The sequence below is a fragment of the Chiloscyllium punctatum genome, chromosome 10, assembly GCF_047496795.1.
Source record: "Chiloscyllium punctatum isolate Juve2018m chromosome 10, sChiPun1.3, whole genome shotgun sequence".
Classification (NCBI taxonomy): Eukaryota; Metazoa; Chordata; class Chondrichthyes; order Orectolobiformes; family Hemiscylliidae; genus Chiloscyllium; species Chiloscyllium punctatum.
This window is the reverse complement of record NC_092748.1, coordinates 119,975,742-120,003,595: the sequence shown is the minus strand read 5'-3', so window position 1 is coordinate 120,003,595 and position 27,854 is coordinate 119,975,742. Positions and strand designations below refer to the sequence as shown.

The window sequence follows — 27,854 nt, the reverse complement described above, 5'->3', positions numbered from 1 at the left end:
CCTCACTGGGGTACACTCCCACACACACTGACACTCACTGGGGTACAGTCCCACACACACTGACCCTCACTGGGGTACAGTCCCACAAACACACTGACCCTCACTGGGGTACACTCCCACACACACTGACCCTCACTGGGGTACAGTCCCACACACACTGGCCCACACTGGGGTACTCTCCCACACACACTGACTCTCACTGGGGTACAGTCCCACACGCACTGACTCTCACTGGGTTACAGTCCCACACACACTGACTCTCACTAGGGTACGCTCCCACACGCACTGACTCTCACTGGGGTACAGTCCCACACACACTGACCCTCACTGGGGTACACTCCCACACACACTGACTCTCACTGGGGTACGTTCCCATACACAATGACTCTCACTGGGGTCCAGTCCCACACACACTGACCCTCACTGGGGTACACTCCCACACACACTGACTCTCACTGGGGTACACTCCCACACACACTGACTCTCACTGGGGTACACTCCCACACACACTGTCCCTCACTAGGGTACACTCCCACACACACTGACCCTCACTGGGGTGCACTCCCACACAAACTGACCCTCACTGGTGTACACCCCCCCACACACTGACTCTCAATGGGGTACAGTCCCACACACACTGACTCTCACTGGGGTACACTCCCACACACACTGACTCTCACTGGGGTACAGTCCCACACACTTACTCTCACTGGGGTACATTCCTGCACTCACTGACTCTCACTGGGGTACAGTCCCACACATACTGACTCTCACTGGGGTACACTCCCACACACACTGACTCTCACTGGGGTACACTTCCGCACACACTGACTCTCAATTGGATTACACTCCCACACACACTGACTCTCACTGGGGTACACTCCCACACACACTGACTCTCACTGGGGTACACTCCCACACACACTGACTCTCACTGGGGTACACTCCCACACACACTGACCCTCACTGGGGTACACTCCCACACTCACTGACTCTCACTGGGGTACACTCCCACACACACTGACTCTCACTGTGGTCCACTCCCACACACACTGATCCTCACTGGGTTACAGTCCAACACTCACTGACTCTCACTGGGGTACACTTCCACACACACTGACCCTCACTGGGGTACACTTCCACACACACTGACTCTCACTGGGGTACACGCCTACACACACTGACTCTCACTGGGGTACACTCCCACACACACTGACCCTCACTGGGGTACATTCACACACACACTGACCCTCACTGGGGTACAGTCCCAAACACAATGTCCCTCACTGGGGTACAGTCCCACACACACTGACCCTCACTGGGGTACGCTCCCACACACACTGACCCTCACTGGGGTACGCTCCCACACACACTGACCCTCACTGGGGTACACTCCCACACACACTGACTCTCACTAGGTTACAGTCCCACACACACTGACCCTCACTGGTGTACAGTCCCACACACACTGACCCTCACTGGGGTACGCACCCACACACACTGACTCTCACTGGGGTACACTCCCACACACACTGACCCTCACTGGGGTACGCTCCCACACACACTGACCCTCACTGGTGTACACTCCCACACACACTGACTCTCACTGGGGTACGCTCCCACGCACACTGACTCTCACTGGGGTACAGTCCCACACACACTGACTCCCACTGGGGTACAGTCCCACACACACTGACTCTCACTGGGGTGCACTCCCACACACACTGACCCTCACTGGGATACACCCCCCCACACACTGACCCTCACTGGGGTACACTCCCACACACACTGACTCTCACTGGGGTACACTCCCACACACACTGACTCTCACTGGGGTAATGTCCCACAAACACACTGACCCTCACTGGGGTACACTCCCACACACACTGACCCTCACTGGTGTACACTCCCACACACACTGACTCTCACTGGGGTACACTCCCACACACACTGACTCTCACTGGGGTACACTCCCACGCATACTGACTCTCACTGGGGTACACTCCCACACACACTGACTCTCACTGGGGTACACTCCCACACACACTGACCCTCACTGGGGTACAGTCCCACACAAACTGACTCTCACTGGGTTACACTCCCACACACACTGACTCTCACTGGGGTACAGTCCCACACACACTGACCCTCACTTGGTTACACTCCCACACACACTGACTCTCACTGGGGTACACTCCCACACACACTGACCCTACTGGGGTACGCTCCCACACACACTGACCCTCACTGGGGTATAGTCCCACACACACTGACCCTCACTGGGGTACACTCCCACACACACTGACTCTCACTGTGTTACAGTCCCACACACACTGACCCTACTGGGGTACAGTCCCACACACACTGACCCTCACTGGGGTACACTCCCACACACACTGACACTCACTGGGGTACAGTCCCACACACACTGACCCTCACTGGGGTACAGTCCCACAAACACACTGACCCTCACTGGCGTACACTCCCACACTCACTGACTCTCACTGGGGTACAGTCCCACACACACTGACTCTCACTGGGGTACAGTCCCACACACACTGACCCTCACTGGGGTACAGTCCCACACACACTGACCCTCACTGGGGTACACTCCCACACACACTGACCCTCACTGGGGTACAGTCCCACCCACACTGGCCCACACTGGGTTACAGTCCCACACACACTGACTCTCACTAGGGTACGCTCCCACACGCACTGACTCTCACTGGGGTACAGTCCCACACACACTGACTCTCACTGGGTTACAGTCCCACACACACTGACTCTCACTAGGGTACGCTCCCACACGCACTGACTCTCACTGGGGTACAGTCCCACACACACTGACCCTCACTGGGGTACACTCCCACACACACTGACTCTCACTGGGGTACGTTCCCATACACAATGACTCTCACTGGGGTCCAGTCACACACACACTGACCCTCACTGGGGTACACTCCCACACACACTGACTCTCACTGGGGTACGCTCCCACACACAATGACTCTCACTGGGGTACACTCCCACACACACTGACCCTCACTGGGGTACACTCCCACACACACTGACTCTCACTGGGGTACACTCCCACACACACTGTCCCTCACTGGGGTACACTCCCAGACACACTGACCCTCACTGGGGTGCACTCCCACACACACTGACCCTCACTGGTGTACACCCCCCCACACACTGACCCTCACTGGGGTACACTCCGACACACACTGACTCTCATTGGGGTACACTTCGACACACACTGACTCTAACTGGGGTACAGTTCCACACTCACTGACTCTCAATGGGGTACAGTCCCACACACACTGACTCTCACTGGGGTACACTCCCACACACACTGACTCTCACTGGGGTACAGTCCCACACACTTACTCTCACTGGGGTACAGTCCTGCACTCACTGACTCTCACTGGGGTACAGTCCCACACATACTGACTCTCACTGGGGTACACTCCCACACACACTGACCCTCACTGGGGTACACTTCCGCACACACTGACTCTCAATTGGATTACACTCCCACACACACTGACTCTCACTGGGGTACACTTCCACACACACTGACTCTCACTGGGGTACAGTCCCACACACACTGACCCTCACTGGGGTACACTTCCACACACACTGACCCTCACTGGGGTACACTTCCACACACACTGACTCTCACTGGGGTACACTCCCACACACTTACTCTCACTGGGGTACAGTCCTGCACTCACTGACTCTCACTGGGGTACAGTCCCACACATACTGACTCTCACTGGGGTACACTCCCACACACACTGACCCTCACTGGGGTACACTTCCACACACACTGACTCTCAATTGGATTACACTCCCACACACAGTGACCCTCACTGGGGTACACTTCCACACACACTGACTCTCACTGGGGTACAGTCCCACACACACTGACCCTCACTGGGGTACACTTCCACACACACTGACCCTCACTGGGGTCCACTTCCACACACACTGACTCTCACTGGGGTACACTCCCACACACACTGACTCTCACTGGGGTACACTCCCACACACACTGACCGTCACTGGGGTACACTCCCACACACACTGACCCTCACTGGGGTACACTCCCACACACACTGACCCTCACTGGGGTACACACCCACACACACTGACCCTCACTGGGGTACAGTCCCACACACACTGACCCTCACTGGGGTACACTCCCACACACACTGACTCTCACTAGGGTACAGTCCCACACACACTGACCCTCACTGGGGTACAGTCCCACACACACTGACCCTCACTGGGGTACGCTCCCACACACACTGACTCTCACTGGGGTACACTCCCACACACACTGACCCTCACTGGGGTACGCTCCCACACACACTGACCCTCACTGGTGTACACTCCCACACACACTGACTCTCACAGAAGTACGCTCCCACGCACACTGACTCTCTCTGGGGTACAGTCCCACACACACTGACTCCCACTGGGGTACAGTCCCACACACACTGACTCTCACTGGGGTGCACTCCCACACACACTGACCCTCACTGGGATACACCCCCCCACACACTGACCCTCACTGGGGTACACTCCCACACACACTGACTCTCACTGGGGTACACTCCCACACACACTGACTCTCACTGGGGTAATGTCCCACAAACACACTGACCCTCACTGGGGTACACTCCCACACACACTGACCCTCACTGGGGTACACTCCAACACACACTGACTCTCACTGGGGTACAGTCCCACACACACTGACCCTCACTGGGGTACACTCCCACACACACTGACTCTCACTGGGGTGCAGTCCCACACACACTGACTCTCACTGGGGTACACTCCCACACACACTGACTCTCACTGGGGTACACTCCCACACACACTGACCCTCACTGGGGTACAGTCACCACACAAACTGACTCTCACTGGGTTACACTCCCACACACACTGACTCTCACTGGGGTACAGTCCCACACACACTGACCCTCACTGGGGTACACTCCCACACACACTGACTCTCACTGGGGTACACTCCCACACACACTGACACTCACTTGGGTACAGTCCCACACAAACTGACCCTCACTGGGGTACGCTCCCACACACACTGACTCTCACTGGGGTACAGTCCCACACACACTTACCCTCACTGGGGTACAGTCCCACAAACACACTGACCCTCACTGGCGTACACTCCCACACACACTGACTCTCACTGGGGTACAGTCCCACACACACTGACTCTCACTGGGGTACAGTCCCACACACACTGACCCTCACTGGGGTACACTCCCACACACACTGAATCTCACTGGAGTACAGTCCCACACACAGTGACTCTCACTGGGGTACACTCCCACACACACTGACCCTCACTGGGGTACAGTCCCACACACACTGGCCCTCACTGGGGTACGCTCCCACACACACTGACTCTCACTGGGGTACAGTCCCACACACACTGACTCTCACTGGGGTACAGTCCCACACACACTGACTCTCACTAGGGTACGCTCCCACACGCACTGACTCTCACTGGGGTACAGTCCCACACACACTGACCCTCACTGGGGTACACTCCCACACACACTGACTCTCACTGGGGTACGCTCCCATACACAATGACTCTCACTGGGGTACAGTCCCACACACACTGACTCCCACTGGGGTACAGTCCCACACACACTGACTCTCACTGGGGTGCACTCCCACACACACTGACCCTCACTGGGATACACCCCCCCACACACTGACCCTCACTGGGGTACACTCCCACACACACTGACTCTCACTGGGGTACACTCCCACACACACTGACTCTCACTGGGGTAATGTCCCACAAACACACTGACCCTCACTGGGATACACTCCCACACACACTGACCCTCACTGGGGTACACTCCCACACACACTGACTCTCACTGGGGTACACTCCCACACACACTGACTCTCACTGGGGTACAGTCCCACACACACTGACTCTCACTGGGGTAACACCCACACACACTGACTCTCACTGGGGTACACTCCCACACACACTGACTCTCACTGGGGTACACTCCCACACACACTGACCCTCACTGGGGTACAGTCACCACACAAACTGACTCTCACTGGGTTACACTCCCACACACACTGACTCTCACTGGGGTACAGTCCCACACACACTGACCCTCACTGGGGTACACTCCCACACACACTGACTCTCACTGGGGTACACTCCCACACACACTGACACTCACTTGGGTACAGTCCCACACAAACTGACCCTCACTGGGGTACGCTCCCACACACACTGACTCTCACTGGGGTACAGTCCCACACACACTTACCCTCACTGGGGTACAGTCCCACAAACACACTGACCCTCACTGGCGTACACTCCCACACTCACTGACTCTCACTGGGGTACAGTCCCACACAAACTGACTCTCACTGGGGTACAGTCCCACAAACACTGACCCTCACTGGGGTACACTCCCACACACACTGAATCTCACTGGAGTACAGTCCCACACACAGTGACTCTCACTGGGGTACACTCCCACACACACTGACCCTCACTGGGGTACAGTCCCACACACACTGGCCCTCACTGGGGTACGCTCCCACACACACTGACTCTCACTGGGGTACAGTCCCACACACACTGACTCTCACTGGGGTACAGTCCCACACACACTGACTCTCACTAGGGTACGCTCCCACACGCACTGACTCTCACTGGGGTACAGTCCCACACACACTGACCCTCACTGGGGTACACTCCCACACACACTGACTCTCACTGGGGTACTCTCCCATACACAATGACTCTCACTGGGGTACACTCCCACACACACTGACCCTCACTGGGGTACACTCCCACACACACTGACTCTCACTGGGGTACACTCCCACACACACTGTCCCTCACTGGGGTACACTTCCGCACACACTGACTCTCACTGGGGTTCAGTCCCACACACACTGACTCTCACTGGGGTTCAGTCCCACACACACTGACTCTCACTAGGGTACGCTCCCACACGCACTGACTCTCACTGGGGTACAGTCCCACACACACTGACCCTCACTGGGGTACACTCCCACACACACTGACTCTCACTGGGGTACAGTCCCACACACACTGACCCTCACTGGGGTACACTCCCACACACACTGACTCTCACTGGGGTACGCTCCCACACACAATGACTCTCACTGGGGTACACTCCCACACACACTGTCCCTCACTGGGGTACACTCCCACATAAACTGACCCTCACTGGGGTACACTCCCACACACACTGTCCCTCACTGGGGTACACTCCCACATAAACTGACCCTCACTGGGGTACACTCCCACACACACTGTCCCTCACTGGGGTACACTCCCACATAAACTGACCCTCACTGGGGTACACTCCCACACACACTGACCCTCACTGGGGTGCACTCCCACACACACTGACCCTCACTGGTGTACACTCCCACACACACTGACTCTCACAGAAGTACGCTCCCACGCACACTGACTCTCTCTGGGGTACAGTCCCACACACACTGACTCCCACTGGGGTACAGTCCCACACACACTGACTCTCACTGGGGTGCACTCCCACACACACTGACCCTCACTGGGATACACCCCCCCACACACTGACCCTCACTGGGGTACACTCCCACACACACTGACTCTCACTGGGGTACACTCCCACACACACTGACTCTCACTGGGGTAATGTCCCACAAACACACTGACCCTCACTGGGGTACACTCCCACACACACTGACCCTCACTGGGGTACACTCCAACACACACTGACTCTCACTGGGGTACAGTCCCACACACACTGACCCTCACTGGGGTACACTCCCACACACACTGACTCTCACTGGGGTGCAGTCCCACACACACTGACTCTCACTGGGGTACACTCCCACACACACTGACTCTCACTGGGGTACACTCCCACACACACTGACCCTCACTGGGGTACAGTCACCACACAAACTGACTCTCACTGGGTTACACTCCCACACACACTGACTCTCACTGGGGTACAGTCCCACACACACTGACCCTCACTGGGGTACACTCCCACACACACTGACTCTCACTGGGGTACACTCCCACACACACTGACACTCACTTGGGTACAGTCCCACACAAACTGACCCTCACTGGGGTACGCTCCCACACACACTGACTCTCACTGGGGTACAGTCCCACACACACTTACCCTCACTGGGGTACAGTCCCACAAACACACTGACCCTCACTGGCGTACACTCCCACACACACTGACTCTCACTGGGGTACAGTCCCACACACACTGACTCTCACTGGGGTACAGTCCCACACACACTGACCCTCACTGGGGTACACTCCCACACACACTGAATCTCACTGGAGTACAGTCCCACACACAGTGACTCTCACTGGGGTACACTCCCACACACACTGACCCTCACTGGGGTACAGTCCCACACACACTGGCCCTCACTGGGGTACGCTCCCACACACACTGACTCTCACTGGGGTACAGTCCCACACACACTGACTCTCACTGGGGTACAGTCCCACACACACTGACTCTCACTAGGGTACGCTCCCACACGCACTGACTCTCACTGGGGTACAGTCCCACACACACTGACCCTCACTGGGGTACACTCCCACACACACTGACTCTCACTGGGGTACGCTCCCATACACAATGACTCTCACTGGGGTACAGTCCCACACACACTGACTCCCACTGGGGTACAGTCCCACACACACTGACTCTCACTGGGGTGCACTCCCACACACACTGACCCTCACTGGGATACACCCCCCCACACACTGACCCTCACTGGGGTACACTCCCACACACACTGACTCTCACTGGGGTACACTCCCACACACACTGACTCTCACTGGGGTAATGTCCCACAAACACACTGACCCTCACTGGGATACACTCCCACACACACTGACCCTCACTGGGGTACACTCCCACACACACTGACTCTCACTGGGGTACACTCCCACACACACTGACTCTCACTGGGGTACAGTCCCACACACACTGACTCTCACTGGGGTAACACCCACACACACTGACTCTCACTGGGGTACACTCCCACACACACTGACTCTCACTGGGGTACACTCCCACACACACTGACCCTCACTGGGGTACAGTCACCACACAAACTGACTCTCACTGGGGTACACTCCCACACACACTGACTCTCACTGGGGTACGCTCCCATACACAATGACTCTCACTGGGGTACAGTCCCACACACACTGACTCCCACTGGGGTACAGTCCCACACACACTGACTCTCACTGGGGTGCACTCCCACACACACTGACCCTCACTGGGATACACCCCCCCACACACTGACCCTCACTGGGGTACACTCCCACACACACTGACTCTCACTGGGGTACACTCCCACACACACTGACTCTCACTGGGGTAATGTCCCACAAACACACTGACCCTCACTGGGATACACTCCCACACACACTGACCCTCACTGGGGTACACTCCCACACACACTGACTCTCACTGGGGTACACTCCCACACACACTGACTCTCACTGGGGTACAGTCCCACACACACTGACTCTCACTGGGGTAACACCCACACACACTGACTCTCACTGGGGTACACTCCCACACACACTGACTCTCACTGGGGTACACTCCCACACACACTGACCCTCACTGGGGTACAGTCACCACACAAACTGACTCTCACTGGGTTACACTCCCACACACACTGACTCTCACTGGGGTACAGTCCCACACACACTGACCCTCACTGGGGTACACTCCCACACACACTGACTCTCACTGGGGTACACTCCCACACACACTGACACTCACTTGGGTACAGTCCCACACAAACTGACCCTCACTGGGGTACGCTCCCACACACACTGACTCTCACTGGGGTACAGTCCCACACACACTTACCCTCACTGGGGTACAGTCCCACAAACACACTGACCCTCACTGGCGTACACTCCCACACTCACTGACTCTCACTGGGGTACAGTCCCACACAAACTGACTCTCACTGGGGTACAGTCCCACAAACACTGACCCTCACTGGGGTACACTCCCACACACACTGAATCTCACTGGAGTACAGTCCCACACACAGTGACTCTCACTGGGGTACACTCCCACACACACTGACCCTCACTGGGGTACAGTCCCACACACACTGGCCCTCACTGGGGTACGCTCCCACACACACTGACTCTCACTGGGGTACAGTCCCACACACACTGACTCTCACTGGGGTACAGTCCCACACACACTGACTCTCACTAGGGTACGCTCCCACACGCACTGACTCTCACTGGGGTACAGTCCCACACACACTGACCCTCACTGGGGTACACTCCCACACACACTGACTCTCACTGGGGTACTCTCCCATACACAATGACTCTCACTGGGGTACACTCCCACACACACTGACCCTCACTGGGGTACACTCCCACACACACTGACTCTCACTGGGGTACACTCCCACACACACTGTCCCTCACTGGGGTACACTTCCGCACACACTGACTCTCACTGGGGTTCAGTCCCACACACACTGACTCTCACTAGGGTACGCTCCCACACGCACTGACTCTCACTGGGGTACAGTCCCACACACACTGACCCTCACTGGGGTACACTCCCACACACACTGACTCTCACTGGGGTACAGTCCCACACACACTGACCCTCACTGGGGTACACTCCCACACACACTGACTCTCACTGGGGTACGCTCCCACACACAATGACTCTCACTGGGGTACACTCCCACACACACTGTCCCTCACTGGGGTACACTCCCACATAAACTGACCCTCACTGGGGTACACTCCCACACACACTGTCCCTCACTGGGGTACACTCCCACATAAACTGACCCTCACTGGGGTACACTCCCACACACACTGTCCCTCACTGGGGTACACTCCCACATAAACTGACCCTCACTGGGGTACACTCCCACACACACTGACCCTCACTGGGGTGCACTCCCACACACACTGACCCTCACTGGTGTACACCCCCCCACACACTGACCCTCACTGGGGTACACTCCGACACACACTGACTCTCACTGGGGTACACCCCCCCACACACTGACCCTCACTGGGGTACACTCCGACACACACTGACTCTCACTGGGGTACAGTTCCACACTCACTGACTCTCACTGGGGTACAGTCCCACACACACTGACTCTCACTGGGGTACACTCCCACACACACTGACTCTCACTGGGGTACAGTCCCACACACTTACTCTCACTGGGGTACAGTCCTGCACTCACTGACTCTCACTGGGGTACACTCCCACACACACTGACCCTCACTGGGGTACACTTCCGCACACACTGACTCTCAATTGGATTACACTCCCACACACACTGACTCTCACTGGGGTACACTCCCACACACACTGACCCTCACTGGGGTACACTCCCACACTCACTGACTCTCACTGGGGTACACTCCCACACACACTGACTCTCACTGTGGTACACTCCCACACACACTGACCCTCACTGGGTTACAGTCCAACACTCACTGACTCTCACTGGGGTACACTCCCACACACACTGACCCTCACTGGGGTACAGTCCCACAAACACTGACTCTCACTGGGGTACACTTCCACACACACTGACTCTCACTGGGGTACACTTCCACACACAGTGACCCTCACTGGGGTACACTTCCACACACACTGACTCTCACTGGGGTACAGTCCCACACACACTGACCCTCACTGGGGTACACTTCCACACACACTGACCCTCACTGGGTTACACTTCCACACACACTGACTCTCACTGGGGTACACTCCCACACACACTGACTCTCACTGGGGTACACGCCCACACACACTGACTCTCACTGGGGTACGCTCCCACACACACTGACCCTCACTGGGGTATGCTCCCACACACACTGACCCTCACTGGGGTACAGTCCCACACACAATGTCCCTCACTGGGGTACAGTCCCACACACACTGACCCTCACTGGGGTACACTCCCACGCACACTGACCCTCACTGGGGTACACACCCACACACACTGACCCTCACTGGGGTACAGTCCCACACACACTGACCCTCACTGGGGTACACTCCCACACACACTGACTCTCACTAGGGTACAGTCCCACACACACTGACCCTCACTGGGGTACAGTCCCACACACACTGACCCTCACTGGGGTACGCTCCCACACACACTGACTCTCACTTGGGTACGCTCCCACACACACTGACCCTCACTGGGGTACACTCCCACACACACTGACCCTCACTGGGGTACACTCCCACACACACTGACCCTCACTGGGGTACACACCCACACACACTGACCCTCACTGGGGTACAGTCCCACACACACTGACCCTCACTGGGGTACACTCCCACACACACTGACCCTCACTGGGGTACGCTCCCACACACACTGACCCTCACTGGTGTACACTCCCACACACACTGACTCTCACTGGGTACGCTCCCACGCACACTGACTCTCACTGGGGTACAGTCCCACGCACACTGACTCCCACTGGGGTACAGTCCCACACACACTGACTCTCACTGGGGTGCACTCCCACACACACTGACCCTCACTGGGTTACACCCCCCACACACTGACCCTCACTGGGGTACACTCCCACACACACTGACTCTCACTGGGGTACACTCCCACACACACTGACTCTCACTGGGATAATGTCCCACAAACACACTGACCCTCACTGGGGTACACTCCCACACACACTGACTCTCACTGGGGTACACTCCCACACACACTGACTCTCACTGGGGTAACACCCAAACACACTGACCCTCACTGGGATACACTCCCACACACACTGACTCTCACTGGGGTACACTCCCACACACACTGACTCTCACTGGGGTACACTCCCACACACACTGACCCTCACTGGGGTACACACCCACACACACTGACTCTCACTGGGGTACAGTCCCACACACACTGACCCTCACTGGGGTACACTCCCACACACACTGACTCTCACTGGGGTACACTCCCACACACACTGACTCTCACTGGGGTACAGTCCCACACACACTGACCCTACTGGGGTACGCTCCCACACACACTGACTCTCACTGGGGTACAGTCCCACACACACTGACCCTCACTGGGGTACACTCCCACACACACTGACTCTCACTGTGTTACAGTCCCACACACACTGACCCTACTGGGGTACAGTCCCACACACACTGACCCTCACTGGGGTACACTCCCACACACACTGACACTCACTGGGGTACAGTCCCACACACACTGACCCTCACTGGGGTACGCTCCCACACACACTGACCCTCACTGGGGTACACTCCCACACACACTGACTCTCACTGGGGTACACTCCCACACACACTGACCCTACTGGGGTACGCTCCCACACACACTGACTCTCACTGGGGTATAGTCCCACACACACTGACCCTCACTGGGGTACAGTCCCACACACACTGACTCTCACTGGGGTGCACTCCCACACACACTGACCCTCACTGGGGTACAGTCCCACACACACTGACTCTCACTGGGGTGCACTCCCACACACACTGACCCTCACTGGGGTACAGTCCCACACACACTGACTCTCACTGGGGTACAGTCCCACACACACTGACTCTCACTGGGGTGCACTCCCACACACACTGACCCTCACTGGGGTACACCCCCCCACACACTGACTCTCACTGGGGTACACTCCCACACACACTGACTCTCACTGGGGTAATATCCCACAAACACACTGACCCTCACTGGGGTACACTCCCACACACACTGACCCTCACTGGGGTACACTCCCACACACACTGACTCTCACTGGTGTACACTCCCACACACACTGACTCTCACTGGCGTACAGTCCCACACACACTGACCCTCACTGGGGTGCACTCCCACACACACTGACCCTCACTGGGGTACACTCCCACACACACTGACTCTCACTGGGGTACACTCCCACACACACTGACTCTCACTGGGGTACAGTCCCACACACACTGACCCTCACTGGGGTGCACTCCCACACACACTGACCCTCACTGGGGTACACTCCCACACACACTGACTCTCACTGGGGTACAGTCCCATACACACTGACCCTCACTGGGGTACACTCCCACACACACTGACTCTCACTGGGGTACACTCCCACACACACTGACCCTCACTGGGGTACAGTCCCACACACACTGACCCTCTCTGGGTGCGGGGTTGAGTGGATCTGTGTTGTCGGTGTTTATTGTGATAGGGTTATATTGAGCCGGATAATACTTTGGCCCGAATTCCCGATGAGCCATTACATGACCCATTGTCTGATACATGAGCCAGTGGAGTGACCATATTGCAATGAGATGACCTTGTTACCTGACATGGAGGCTGGCTTGTTTTTGGGGTCCCTACTGTCTGATTGCCCTTTCACCTTTTCACCCAAACACAATGTCATCCATTTCCCAGGTTCCTCAATAATGATTAAGCGAACAGTCTTTCACCATCACAGCTTGCACAGTGCCTTTACACTGGAGTTCTTACACAGTGCAGCCTTCACCAATGTCCAATCACATCGCCCCAACTAATACTACCTCATCTTCTCACTATCCTCGATCATCCTCGTGACCTTTACAGAAACACCTCAGTACAGCACAGGGTGGGTGAGAGATTAAAGCTCCACCTACACTGTTCATACGATAAACACCGTGAGGCAGCACCAATCTGAGCCCAGGATCACCGGCTCTGGGCCAGGGACATACTGGCAAGGCTGAGATACAGTCAGCTTAGGGTAAGGGAGGGAGTAAGTGAGGGAGTGAGGGAGTGAGGGAGTGAGGTTTCTGACGGTCCAGCCTGGTGCTGTTCCTGAGCTGTGGGCATGTCCCTGAGCCCACTGAGAGCTTGCTATCGAGGAGTTCCTGGGAAAGACTGAGGGTCAGCATTGAGGGGTAGAGTGTCCTGTCAGTGGATCGGAGATGGGCTCGGAGGATTCCCAGAGGCTGATCCATGTTGAATCCCAATATCCAATCTGCAGCTGTAACAGGGATCTTTGCAGCATCCTTGAATATGGGGGAGGTCCCAGAGAACTGGAGAATTGCTAATGTACCTTTGTCTAAGGGAGGTAACAGGGATATTCCGGGTAATTACAGACCAGTGAGCCTGACGTCAGAGGTAGGGAAGCTACTGGAGAAGATATTGAGGAAGAGGATATATTCCCATTTGGAAGACAATTGACTTATCAGTGATTGACAGCAAGGTTTTGTGCAGGCAAGGTCATGTTTTACACAATATGAAGATTATAGAGTCCCTACAGTGTGGAAACAGGCCCCTCAGGCCAACCAGTCCACATCAGCCCTCTGAAGAATAACCCCCCCAGACCCATTCCCCCTCCCTTTATACTTACCCTTGACTATTGCACCTAACCTTCACATCACTAAACACTATGGGGCAATTTAGCACAACTGATTTATCTAACCTGCACACCTTTGGACTGTGGGAGGAAACCAGAGCACCCGGAGGAAACCCACGCAGACACGGGGAGAATGTGCAAACTCCACACAGTCAGTCACCTGAGGTGGGAACCTGAGGTCACCTGGGTCCCTGGCGTTGTGAGGCTGCAGTGCTAACTACTGAGCCATCGTGCCACTCCTTACAAACCTAATAGAATTATTTGAAGAGGTGAAAAAGTTGATTGATGAGGGAAGGGATGTAGATGTCATAAACATGGACTTCAATAAGACGTTTGATAAGGTTCCCCTTGGTCGGCTGATGGAGAAAGTGAAGTCGTACCGGGTCCAAGGTGTACTAACTGACTGGATCGAGAGCTGGCTGGGCAGCAGGAGACAGAGAGTGGTAGTGGAAGGGAGTTTCTCAAAATGAAGACCTGTATCCAGTGGTGTTCCACAGGAATCCATAGTGGGACCACTGTTGGTTGTGATATACATAAATGATTTGGAGGAAGGTGTAGGTTGCCTCATTCGCAAGTTTGTAGATGACACTAAGATTGGTGGAGTAACAGATAGTGAAGGGGATTGGCAGAATACAGCAAAATATAGACAGATTGGAGACATGGGCAGAGAAATGGCAGATGAAGTTCAATCCAGGCAAATGTGAGGTGATGCATTTTGGAAGATCCAATTCCAGAGTGAAACATACAGTAAATGGAAAAGCCCTGGGGAAAATTGATGTACAGAGGGATCTGGGTGTTCAGGTCTATTGTTCCCTGAAGGTGACAACGCAGGACAGTAGAGTGTGGTCAAGAAGGCATACAGTATGCTTTCCTTCATTGGATGGGGTATTGAGTACAAGAGCTGACAGGTCATGGTACACTTATATATGATTTTGGTTCGGCCACATTTGGAATACTGCGTACAGTTCTGGTCACCACATTACCAAAAGGATGTGGATGCTTTGGAGAGAGTGCAGAGAAGGTTCACCAGGATGTTGTCTGGTGTGGAGGGTGCTAGCTATGAAGAGGGGTTGAGTAGGTTAGGATTATTTTCATTAGAAAGGTGGAGGTTGAAGGGGAGACCTGATTAAGGTCTACAAAATCATAAGAGGTATAGACAGGGTGGATAGCAAGAAACTTTATCCCCCCAGAGTGTGGGACTCAATTACTAGGGGTCACGAGTTCAAAGTGAGAAGGGAAAGTTTAAGGGAGATAGAACAAAGAACAAAGAACAAAGAAAATTTACAGCCCAGGAACAGGCCCTTCGGCCCTCCAAGCCTGAGCTATACAGGGAAAGTTCTCACACAGAGGGTGGTGGGTGTCTGGAATGTGTTGCCAGGGGGCCAATAGCGTCATTTAAGATGTATCTAGACAGATATATGAATGAACAGGGAGCAGAGGGATACAGGTCCTTAGAAAATAGGCGACAGGTTTAGATCGAGGATCTGGATCAGTATAGGCTTGGAGGGCTGAAGGGCCTGTTCCTGTGCTGTAATGTTCTTTGTTCTTTGTCCCTGGCTGTGGGAGCTGTGGTGGTGCCCATTGTGTTTCCCCCGATATGTTGGTGTCCCACATGGAGATCCTTTGGAGCAACTGGCTGGACCGAGCAGTGAGCTGCTGGGATTCCCACGTCCTTGGGCAGTGTGATTGGAAGCTGCATATTAATGAGATAGGGTGTAGAGATCATTTATAATTTCGAATTCCCCGTTCATCAGGAACTCACCGTTGGCCAGTCCGAATCTCATCTCCACACCCTGACCGTAGGGAAACGATGCAGTGAGTTCCTCCTATCGGCGGGATAGGTCTCACCACAGTCACCCCATTCTGTCACATCGTTCAGGCCCCAGTGTGTTGAATCTTCCACAAAGATAATGTTCACCACAAGAATGAGATAAAGGAAGGAAATTGAGATGGCACTCTGACAGCGTGGACAATATATTGGCAAGTAAATTCAAGGAAATCTCAGAAGTTATTTCCAAAAACCCCAAGTGGAAATGGGCAGTGAAGACCATGAGATGTAGGAGCAGGGGTAGGCCATTCAGCCCATCGAGTCTGCTCTGCCATTCACTGAGGTCATGGCTGATCTGATCATCCTCAACCCCACTTTCCTGCCTTTTCCCCTAACCCTCCGTTCCCTTCCAGATTAAATATCTGTCTCTCTCAGCCTTGAATATCCTGAATGACCCAGCCTCGACAGCTCTCTGTGGGAAAGAGTTCCACAGATTCACTCCCCTGTGAGAGAGGAAATCCCTCCCCATCTCTGTCTTCAGTGGGTGACCCCTTACTCTGAGATGATGCCCCTCTGGCCCTAGACTCTCACACACGGGGAAACAGCCTCTCCACGTCTCCCATCTCAAGGCCCCTCAGAATCTTGTATGTTTCAATAAGGTCACCTCTCATTTTTCTAACCCCCATTGAGTACAGGCCCAACCAACTCACCCTCTCCTCATGAGCTGAGGATCAGCTCATGATCAGCCGAGTGAACCTTCTCTGGACTGCCCCCAATAAGGGGGGCCCAAAACTCTTCACAGTATTCCAGCTGGGGTCTGTCCAGTACTGTCAATATTTTTTAAAAACCTCCTTACCTTTACCCTCATTTCATTTGGATAAGCATTCCTTATTACTCACTGAACGTGGATATGAGATTTTTGTGATTCGTGGACCGGATCTCCTAAACCCCTCAGCGCTGTAGCTTTCTGCTCGATTTCGGAATATGGCTGATGGAGGACCAGGGGGTAAGCGAGAAGGTGTGGTCAACCTTCTGGATGGAGATTGTGTGGTACTGCAGCAGGAAGGGTGGTTTTGGTGTTACTGTTCAGTAAGGAGACCGTGGCTGATTGGGTTGGACATCGATTGTGACAGGGAAAACATTGCAGAGTGTTCAGCAGCCCTGCTAACACCCCCACCCCAGATCTTGGGAAAATGGATCTCAGGCTGCTGGTGAAACAATAAAGGAAACAGTAGAGGCTCTGACCATCATTTTCCAATCTACACTGGGCTGAAGGGCCTCCTTCTGTGCTGTTACGGTTAATACACTGCTTGAATCATTGAACAGAACGGTTTAAAAAAACTTTGAAAACTTTGGACTAATTACTTTGAATTGTATTTTGATCAATTTTTGGGATCTTTTATTTTCCAGGATTATCCCAAGCAGCGACATCCAGGATGGAGCAAGGGTTCAGTGGCATATCATGCAGGTCAGGATCGGGTATAGTGAGCGGGTTTGGGCACGGGGGCGATGTGCACCATTTTGGCACACCATAACATACACTCGGACAGCCTGGCTTGTGTCTGTTTGTTCTTGCTGGTGCAACTGGATGCTGTGACCCATTTAAGTGCAGCTCCAACAACACCCAACAATCTCAACACCATCCAGGACAAAGCAGCCGCTTGATTGGCCCCACACCCACAAACACCCCCTCCCTCCCCCACCCACACTCAGTAACAGCAGTGTGTACCATCTACAAGATGCTCTGCAGAAACTCACCAAAGATCCTCAGGCAGCACCTTCCAAACCCACAACCACTTCCATCTAGAAGGACAAGAGCAGCAGATCCATGGGAACACCACCCCCTGCAAGTTCCCCTCCGAGCCCCTCACCATCCTGACTTGGAAATATATCACCGTTCCTTCAGTGTCACTGGGTCAGAATCCTGGAATTCCCTCCCTAAGGGCATTGTGGGTCTACCCACAGCACATGGACTGCAGCGGGTCAAGAAGGCAGCTCACCCCCACCTTCTCAAGGGGCAATTAGGGACGGGGAATAAAGGCTGATATTGTTTTTATAAATTGGGGTTGATTTGGTGAAGTGGCGTGAGATTATATACAGAGCTGAAAATGTGTTGCTGGAAAAGCGCAGCAGGTCAGGCAGCATCCAAGGAGCAGGAGAATCGACGTTTCGGGCATGAGCCCTTCTTCAGGAATGAGGAAAGTGTGTCCAGCAGGCTAAGATAAAAGGTAGGGAAGGGGGACTTGGGGGAGGGGCGTTGGACATGTGATAGGTGGAGGGAGGTCAAGCTGAGGGTGATAGGCCGGAGTGGGGGTGGGGGCGGAGAGGTCAGGAAGAAGATTGCAGGTTAGGAAGGTGGTGCTGAGTTTGAGGGATTTGACTGAGACAAGGTTGGGGGAGGGGAAATGAGGAAACTGGAGAAATCTGAGTTCATCCCCTTGTGGTTGGAGGGTTCCCAGGCGGAAGATGAGGCGCTCTTCCTCCAGCCATCGTGTTGCTATGGTCTGGCGATGGAGGAGTCCAAGGACCTGCATGTCCCTTGGTGGAGTGGGAGGGGGAGTTGAAGTGTTGGGCTACGGGGTGGTTGGGTTGGTTGGTCTGGGTGTCCCAGAGGTGTTCTCTGAAACGTTCCGCAAGTAGGCAGCCTGTCTCCCCAATATAGAGGAGGCCACATCGGGTGCAGCGGATGCAGTAAATGATGTGTGTGGAGGTGCAGGTGAATTTGTGGCGGATATGGAAGGATCCCTTGGGGCCTTGGAGGGAAGTGAGGGGGGAGGTGTGGGCGCAAGTTTTGCATTTCTTGCGGTTGCAGGGGAAGGTGCCGGGAGTGGAGGTTGGGTTGGTGGGGGGTGTGGACCTGACGAGGGAGTCATGGAGGGAGTGGTCTTTTCGGAACGCTGATAGGGGAGGGGAAGGAAATATGTGGTGCCAGTGTAGCTGCGGAAGATGGACTGTTCCACATATCCTACGAAGAGGCAGGCATAGCTGGGGCCCATGTGGGTGCCCATGGTTACTCCTTTGGTTTAGAGGAAGTGGGAGAATCGGAAGGAGAAGTTGTTCAGAGTGAGGACCAGTTCAGTCAGTCGGAGGAGGGTGTCAGTGGAAGGGTACTGGTTGGTACGGCGGGAAAGGAAGAAGCAGAGGGCTTTAAGTCCTTTGTGATGAGGGATGGAGGTGTATAGGGACTGGACGTCCCTGAGATTGTTTACACACTTATACTCACTGTGACCCGGCCTCCCTCCTCCATGTGGTATTTGCCAGGTGCCAAGTCCACCTGTTACATTCCCTGCCCTGACCTATGCCCTGTAATGGGGTACTGTGGGAAAGGTGCTCACTGACCCATGAGGGCTGTTGTGGACTTGCACTGCCCCCCTATGATTGGCAGCTGTTTGTACCCCAGACAATCATCGATGGTTTCAGGGTCATCGCTGGATTCTGAATTCCACCACCTGCCCTGGCCGGATTTGAAACCCTGTCCCCAGAACATCCCCTGGCTCTCTGGATTAGTAGTCTCGCAATAATGCCACAAAACCATTGCCTCGCTCCCAAATGAAAATGTCTGCTGCCCTTGTCCTTCCAGATGGAAGTGGGTGTGGGTTTGGAAGGTGCTGTCTGAGGATCTTTGGTGAGTTTCTGCAGAGCATCTTGTAGATGGTACACACTGCTGTTACTGAGTGTGGGTGGGGGAGGGAGGGGATGGTACACACTGCTGTTACTGAGTGTGGGTGGGGGGAGGGAGGGGATGGTACACACTGCTGTTACTGAGTGTGGGTGGGGGAGGGAGGGGATGGTACACACTGCTGTTACTGAGTGTGGGTGGGGGGAGGGAGGGGATGGTACACACTGCTGTTACTGAGGGTCGGTGGGGGGAGGGAGGGGATGGTACACACTGCTGTTACTGAGTGTGGGTGGGGGAGGGAGGGGATGGTACACACTGCTGTTACTGAGTGTGGGTGGGGGGAGGGAGGGGATGGTACACACTGCTGTTACTGAGTGTGGGTGGGGGAGGGAGGGGATGGTACACACTGCTGTTACTGAGTGTGGGTGGGGGAGGGAGGGGATGGTACACACTGCTGTTACTGAGTGTGGGTGGGGGGAGGGAGGGGATGGTACACACTGCTGTTACTGAGTGTGGGTGGGGGAGGGAGGGGATGGTACACACTGCTGTTACTGAGTGTGGGTGGGGGAGGGAGGGGATGGTACACACTGCTGTTACTGAGTGTGGGTGGGGGAGGGAGGGGATGGTACACACTGCTGTTACTGAGGGTCGGTGGGGGGGAGGGAGGGGATGGTACACACTGCTGTTACTGAGGGTGGGTGGGGGGGAGGGAGGGGATGGTACACACTGCTGTTACTGAGGGTGGGTGGGGGGGAGGGAGGGGATGGTACACACTGCTGTTACTGAGGGTCGGTGGGGGGGGAGGGAGGGGATGGTACACACTGCTGTTACTGAGGGTCGGTGGGGGGGGAGGGAGGGGATGGTACACACTGCTGTTACTGAGGGTCGGTGGGGGAGGAGAGAGGGGATGGTACACACTGCTGTTACTGAGTGAGGGTGGGGGGGAGGGAGGGGATGGTACACACTGCTGTTACTGAGTGTCGGTGGGGGAAGGGAGGGGATGGTACACACTGCTGTTACTGAGTGTGGGTGGGGGGAGGGAGGGGATGGTACACACTGCTGTTACTGAGTGTGGGGGGGGGGGGAGGGAGGGGATGGTACACACTGCTGTTACTGAGTGTGGGTGGGGGGAGGGAGGGGGTGTGTGTTAGAGTCTGTGAAGGTTCAGCCATTGACACTTTGGGATGTACAGTCTCTTATCAATTATTTTTTCATCTTCCATTTGGCTGCATTTCCACACCCGAACCCTCACTGGCTGATGTCATAACCATGATGTGGAGGTGCTGCTGTTGGATTGGGATGGACAAGGTCAGCCATCACATGACACCAGGTTATAGTCCGACAGATTTATTTGAAATCACAAGCTATCAAAACGCTGCCCCTTTGCACTGCTGTGTGTTTCCGTCCATTACACCGTTCCAAAAGCTTGTGATTTCAAACAAACCGATCAGTCTATACCCTGGTGTTGTGTGACTTCAGACTACAACATAATCTGGGACTAAGATTGATACCAACAATGAATGGGAACTTCCAACGTCGTTTCCAGCAGATCCAGTCACAATCCCTATCTCAGAAATGGAAATTTCAATTCTGTAAAATGTAACCACAAACCTTCAGAGAAATATATCATTCACAATCACTGACAAAACTTACATTCAAAATATATGAAAATTAAACCTTCATTATGGTCACTGCCCCAAACTAAGGGGCCCATTCGATATCTCATGTTAATAGGAGCTTCCCATCAATGGATAACTTCCCCCTACACTGTCCCCATCAAACACTCCCAGGACAGGGACAGCACAGGGTTAGATACAGAGTAAAGCTCCCTCTACACTGTCCCCCATCAAACACTCCCAGGACAGGGACAGCACAGGGTTAGATACAGAGTAAAGCTCCCTCTACACTGTCCCCATCAAACACTCCCAGGGACAGGGACAGCACGGGATTAGATACAGAGTAACGCTCCCTCTACACTGTCCCCATCAAACACTCCCAGGACAGGGACAGCACGGGGTTAGATACAGAGTAAAGCTCCCTCTACACTGTCCCCATCAAACACTCCCAGGGACGGGGAAAGAACGGGGTTAGATATAACCTTCCCCTTCCTAGACCTTTCCATTTCTATCTCAGGCGACCGAATCAACACGGACATTTACTATAAACCGACCGACTCCCACAGCTACCTAGACTACACCTCCTCCCACCCTGCCCCCTGTAAAAACGCCATCCCATATTCACAATTCCTTCGTCTCCACCGCATCTGCTCCCAGGAGGACCAGTTCCAATACCGAACAACCCAGATGGCCTCCTTCTTCAAAGACCGCAATCTCCCCCCAGACGTGGTCGACGATGCTCTCCACCGCATCTCCTCCACTTCCTGCTCCTCCGCCCTTGAGCCCCGCCCCTCCAATCGCCACCAGGACAGAACCCCACTGGTCCTCACCTACCACCCCACCAACCTCCATATACATCGTATCATCCGTCGTCATTTCCGCCACCTCCAAACAGACCCCACCACCAGGGATATATTTCCCTCCCCTCCCCTATCAGTGTTCCGAAAAGACCACGCCCTCCATGACTCCCTCGTCAGGTCCACACCCCCCACCAACCCAACCTCCACTCTCGGCACCTTCCCCTGCAACCGCAAGAAATGCAAAACTTGTGCCCACACCTCCCCCCGTACTTCCCTCCAAGGCCCCAAGGGATCCTTCCATATCCGTCACAAATTCACCTGCACCTCCACACACATCATTTACTGCATCCGCTGCACCCGATGTGGCCTCCTCTATATTGGGGAGACAGGCCGCCTACTTGTGGAACGTTTCAGAGAACACCTCTGGGACACCCGGACCAACCAACCCAACCACCCCGTGGCTCAACACTTCAACTCCCCCTCCCACTCCACCAAGGACATGCAGGTCCTTGGCCTCCTCCATTGCCAGACCATAGCAACACGATGGTTGGAGGAAGAGCGCCTCATCTTCCGCCTGGGAACCCTCCAACCATAAGGGATGAACTCAGATTTCTCCAGTTTCCTCATTTCCCCTCCCCCACCTTGTCTCAGTCCCAACCCTCGAACTCAGCACGGCCTTCCTAACGTGCAATCTTCTTCCTGACCTCTCCGCCCCCACCCCCACTCCAGCCTATCACCCTCACCTTAACCTCCTTCCACCTATCGCATTCCCAATGCCCCTCCCCCAAGTCCCTCCTCCCTACCTTTTATCTTAGCCTGCTTGGCACATCCTCCTCATTCCTGAAGAAGGGCTCATGCCCGAAATGTCGATTCTCCTGCTCCTTGGATGCTGCCTGACCTGCTGCGCTTTTCCAGCAACACATTTTCAGCTGCCTCTACACTGTCCCCCCATCAAACACTCCCAGGGACAGGGACAGAACGGGGTTAGATACAGAGTAAAGCTCACTCTACACTGACCCCATCAAACCCTCCCAGGACAGGGACAGCACAGGGTTAGATACAGAGTAAAGCTCCCTCTACACTGACCCCATCAAACACTCCCAGGACAGGGACAGCACAGGGTTAGATACAGAGTAAAGCTCCCTTTACACTGACCCCATCAAACACTCCCAGGACAGGGACAGCACAGGGTTAGATACAGAGTAAAGCTCCCTCTACACTGTCCCCATCAAACACTCCCAGGACAGGGACAGCACAGGGTTAGATACAGAGTAAAGCTCTCTCTATGCGTGTTGCTACTAGTAGCTGAGTGGACATGGAAGGAGAGTTGTGGGATATGGGGTGGTTGAGGGGTTGAGTTGGGCGCTCGGTGAAATATGAATTGATTTCCAGCGATGCACTGAGCCGTTCTGGGCTGTGCCTGAGCTGCTGGGGAATGAGCGGAAAGAGGCTGCAGTCTCTCTGGGTTTCTTATGGGGATCCTTACCGTGTCTGCTGGTGTGTCTGAGACCACGACCACAGTGAGTGCGATAAAACCCCATCTGATAATCCACCAGGCCCAGCAGAAACAGCTGGTGGGGTACACATGGGGCAGCTTGTGGGACTCTGTGATTGGGGAGGGGGGGGGGGATACCAGCCTGGAGCTGAAATGTGGGCCATACTGTCCATTGGAGGGGGCTGGGGGGAGTGTAATGGCAGGGACAGTGTTGGGCGCTGGGTACAATCCTTCCATCTGCTGTGGTTGCACTATCAGCACAGGCTGTGCAAAGGAATATTATGTTTCTGTTGACCAACTCCATCCATTCCCCATGGTAACAAGTCTTCAGCAGAAGCCAAAATAAATAGACAGCGAGTGTGGCCAAGAGGCTGTTTCTGTAAATCATGTCGATGAGCTGGAGAGAACATTCGGTCTGAGTGCTGGGGTGCAGTGTGGAAACACAGCATTCAGGGAGGGCCCTGGGCAATGTTCACTTTGCCCTCTGGTCGCCCAGACTGGGGAGGGGGAGGGGGGGCGCACAGGGGGAGGCTGCCAGGGAAGTGGAAGTGAAGGAGGAAGGGCCTCAATTCTCCCCGCCCCTCAGCTTCACTCCCCCCTCCTCCTGCCCTGGACCACAGCTGTCTCAACCATCCCACTCCAGGAGAGGAAATCTCCTTTAATCTCAGACCCCATGACGCACTGCACAGAGTCAAATTAAACCAAAGTCAATCCCAGGAGGGAGTTTATGTCACAGTGAATCGAGATCAGCAAGCATAGCGCGTCAGTGAAAGATCCTGTTACTGCAGCAACAGGACAAGGCCATTCTGCTCATCGTTTCTCTGCTGGCTCTTTGAAAGATGTACCGAGTCCCACACTGTCTGCTAATTCCCTTTGGAAAGTTCCTGAAATAACTGCAGAGAGACTAGTATCACGTGATGGAGTCAGCCCTTATTAAGATGTGCACGGTCCGTGGGCTCTGACCAGCCAGTCCCCAGAGTGAGGTGACTGTCTGAATCCCCCTGGTTATATCTGTCAGCCAGAACTCCCTGATTGGCCCAGGTTAACAAACCCCAATCGGGGAACTCATATTCAATAAGGTCCACTTGGTTCCACCTCCCGTGGAATCTGTTTCCAGTGCTCTATCGGGTACTGCATTCCTGATCAGAAGAATGACCCACATGGGAAAACATTCCCCCTTCTTCACTACCATCACCAACTCTTTGACCAATCCTGTCAGCTATCAGTTATTCACTCCAGTAAAATCCTGCTGGAATTGTGAACACCTCAATTAAATCTCCTCTTCATCTTCTCTGTTCCCAGTCTCTCCAGTCTCTCCCCATTCCCTGATGTCCTGATCCCCTGCTCCCATTCTGATAACTCTCCTCTGTCCTATCTCCAAAGGGGTCACCTCCTTCCTGCAGAGCAGGGCCAGGAAGTGAACAAGCCCCTCGTTCTCCCAGGCTGGCTGTGACCCACTCCTTTTTCTGTCCAACTGTTGTTCCCCGTCAGTGGGCTCTATCCCCACCCATCGTTTACTCCTACTATCCCCTTCTACATAAAACCAACCTTTCCCTCACTACCATCAGCGTGTACCAGACCTGAAACATTAACTCTGCCTTCTCTCTCCTCAGGTGCTGAGCTTTTCCAGCAATCTGTCAGTTCTCGTGTCAGTTTTTCCAGCATCCACAGTTCCTTCAGTTTTTTTAACACAATACCCAGCTGGAGCTAACCAGTGATTTCTGACAGTTTAGCTGAGTATATCTCTACAGAACATAACATGGGAAGAGCCATTTATCTGAACAATTCATTATCATTTATAACATCTGGTTGGCTCCTGTACAGTTACTGTAACTGAGTCACAAACGTTGCTCATGAATTACTGCCTGGGCTCAGATTCAAACCCAGTTCCACTCAGTGGGAAGGGGGAGTACCCACAAATACAGCTAACAGTCCGAGCATCTGCACTCAGGGTATACAAACAGGCTCAGACAACAGCTAGGGCCACATAACAAGCAGCTCAAAGATCAGCAACTAAATTATGGTAAAGTCAGACCGATGGATTCCATCTTCCAATGCTCACCACAAGACAGGAATGAATTGTAACACAGACACATTATAGTGCTGGAGAAACTCAGCAGGTCTGACAGCGTTCGTAGAGAGAGAGAGAAACAGTTAACATTTTGAGTCCAGCGTCACTCTGAATTCTGAGCTCATTGAGGCCTTTAAGCTGCGACTACTTTCCACATACAGACCTAACTGAGACACACTAAGGATAGTTCCGCCAAACATACAAATTAGGAGCAGACATTGACCCTGTCAAAACTGCTCCATCATTCCCACCATTCCTGAGAACACTCAACTCCCCCGACTAAAATAATCTCTGCAGGCCCACCTCCAAAAATATTCAATATCTCCAACTGACCTCTTTCTGAAACAGTTTCAAAATCTCACAACCCTCTTTGAGAAAAAACAAACTCCTTCATCTTTGTCCTAAAGGTGTGATGCTTCATTTTAAAACAGTGTCTCCACATTTTGGTTATGACCCTCAAGAGGAAACATCGTTTCCGTGTTGACCTTGTGAGGACCATCCAGGATTTTAAACGCGACAATTCAGTTCCTCCTCACTCTCGAAACATCGGAGGGATCAAGATCAGACTGTCCAACTGTCCCTCATAAAGTAGACCACACTCTCACACACACACTTAGACACACACACACACTCAAACACACACATGCACTCATACACTCAAATGCACACACACACACTCGCACACCAACACACACACAGCCTTTCTCTCACACAAACACACACACACACATGTGCACACACACACATGTGCACACACACACACAGTAGTGATAGTGCTACATATTCTCAATGTGAAGGTGGGACTTTGTCTCCACAAGGACTGTGCGGTGGTCACTCTTACCAATACTGTCAGGGACAGATATATCTACAGCCGGCAGATTGGTGAGGATGGGGTCAAGTCTGTTTCTCCCTCTTGTTGGTTCCCTCCCCACCTGTCCCAGACCCAGTCCAGCAGCGATGCCCTTTAAGGACCTGACCAGTTCGATCAGTAATGT

General features: G+C 54.1%; 1 protein-coding gene across 1 annotated transcript in view; it reads left to right on the top strand.

Annotated features, from left to right (window-relative positions):
* LOC140482503 (SPRY domain-containing protein 3-like) overlaps positions 1–27,854 on the top strand; it is an 815,899-nt gene that overhangs the window by 649,812 nt on the left and 138,233 nt on the right. Inside the window, exon 8 of the mRNA XM_072580049.1 lies at positions 18,669–18,726. Coding sequence (XP_072436150.1) covers positions 18,669–18,726 — 58 coding nt within the window. The remainder of the gene's footprint in view (positions 1–18,668; positions 18,727–27,854) is intronic.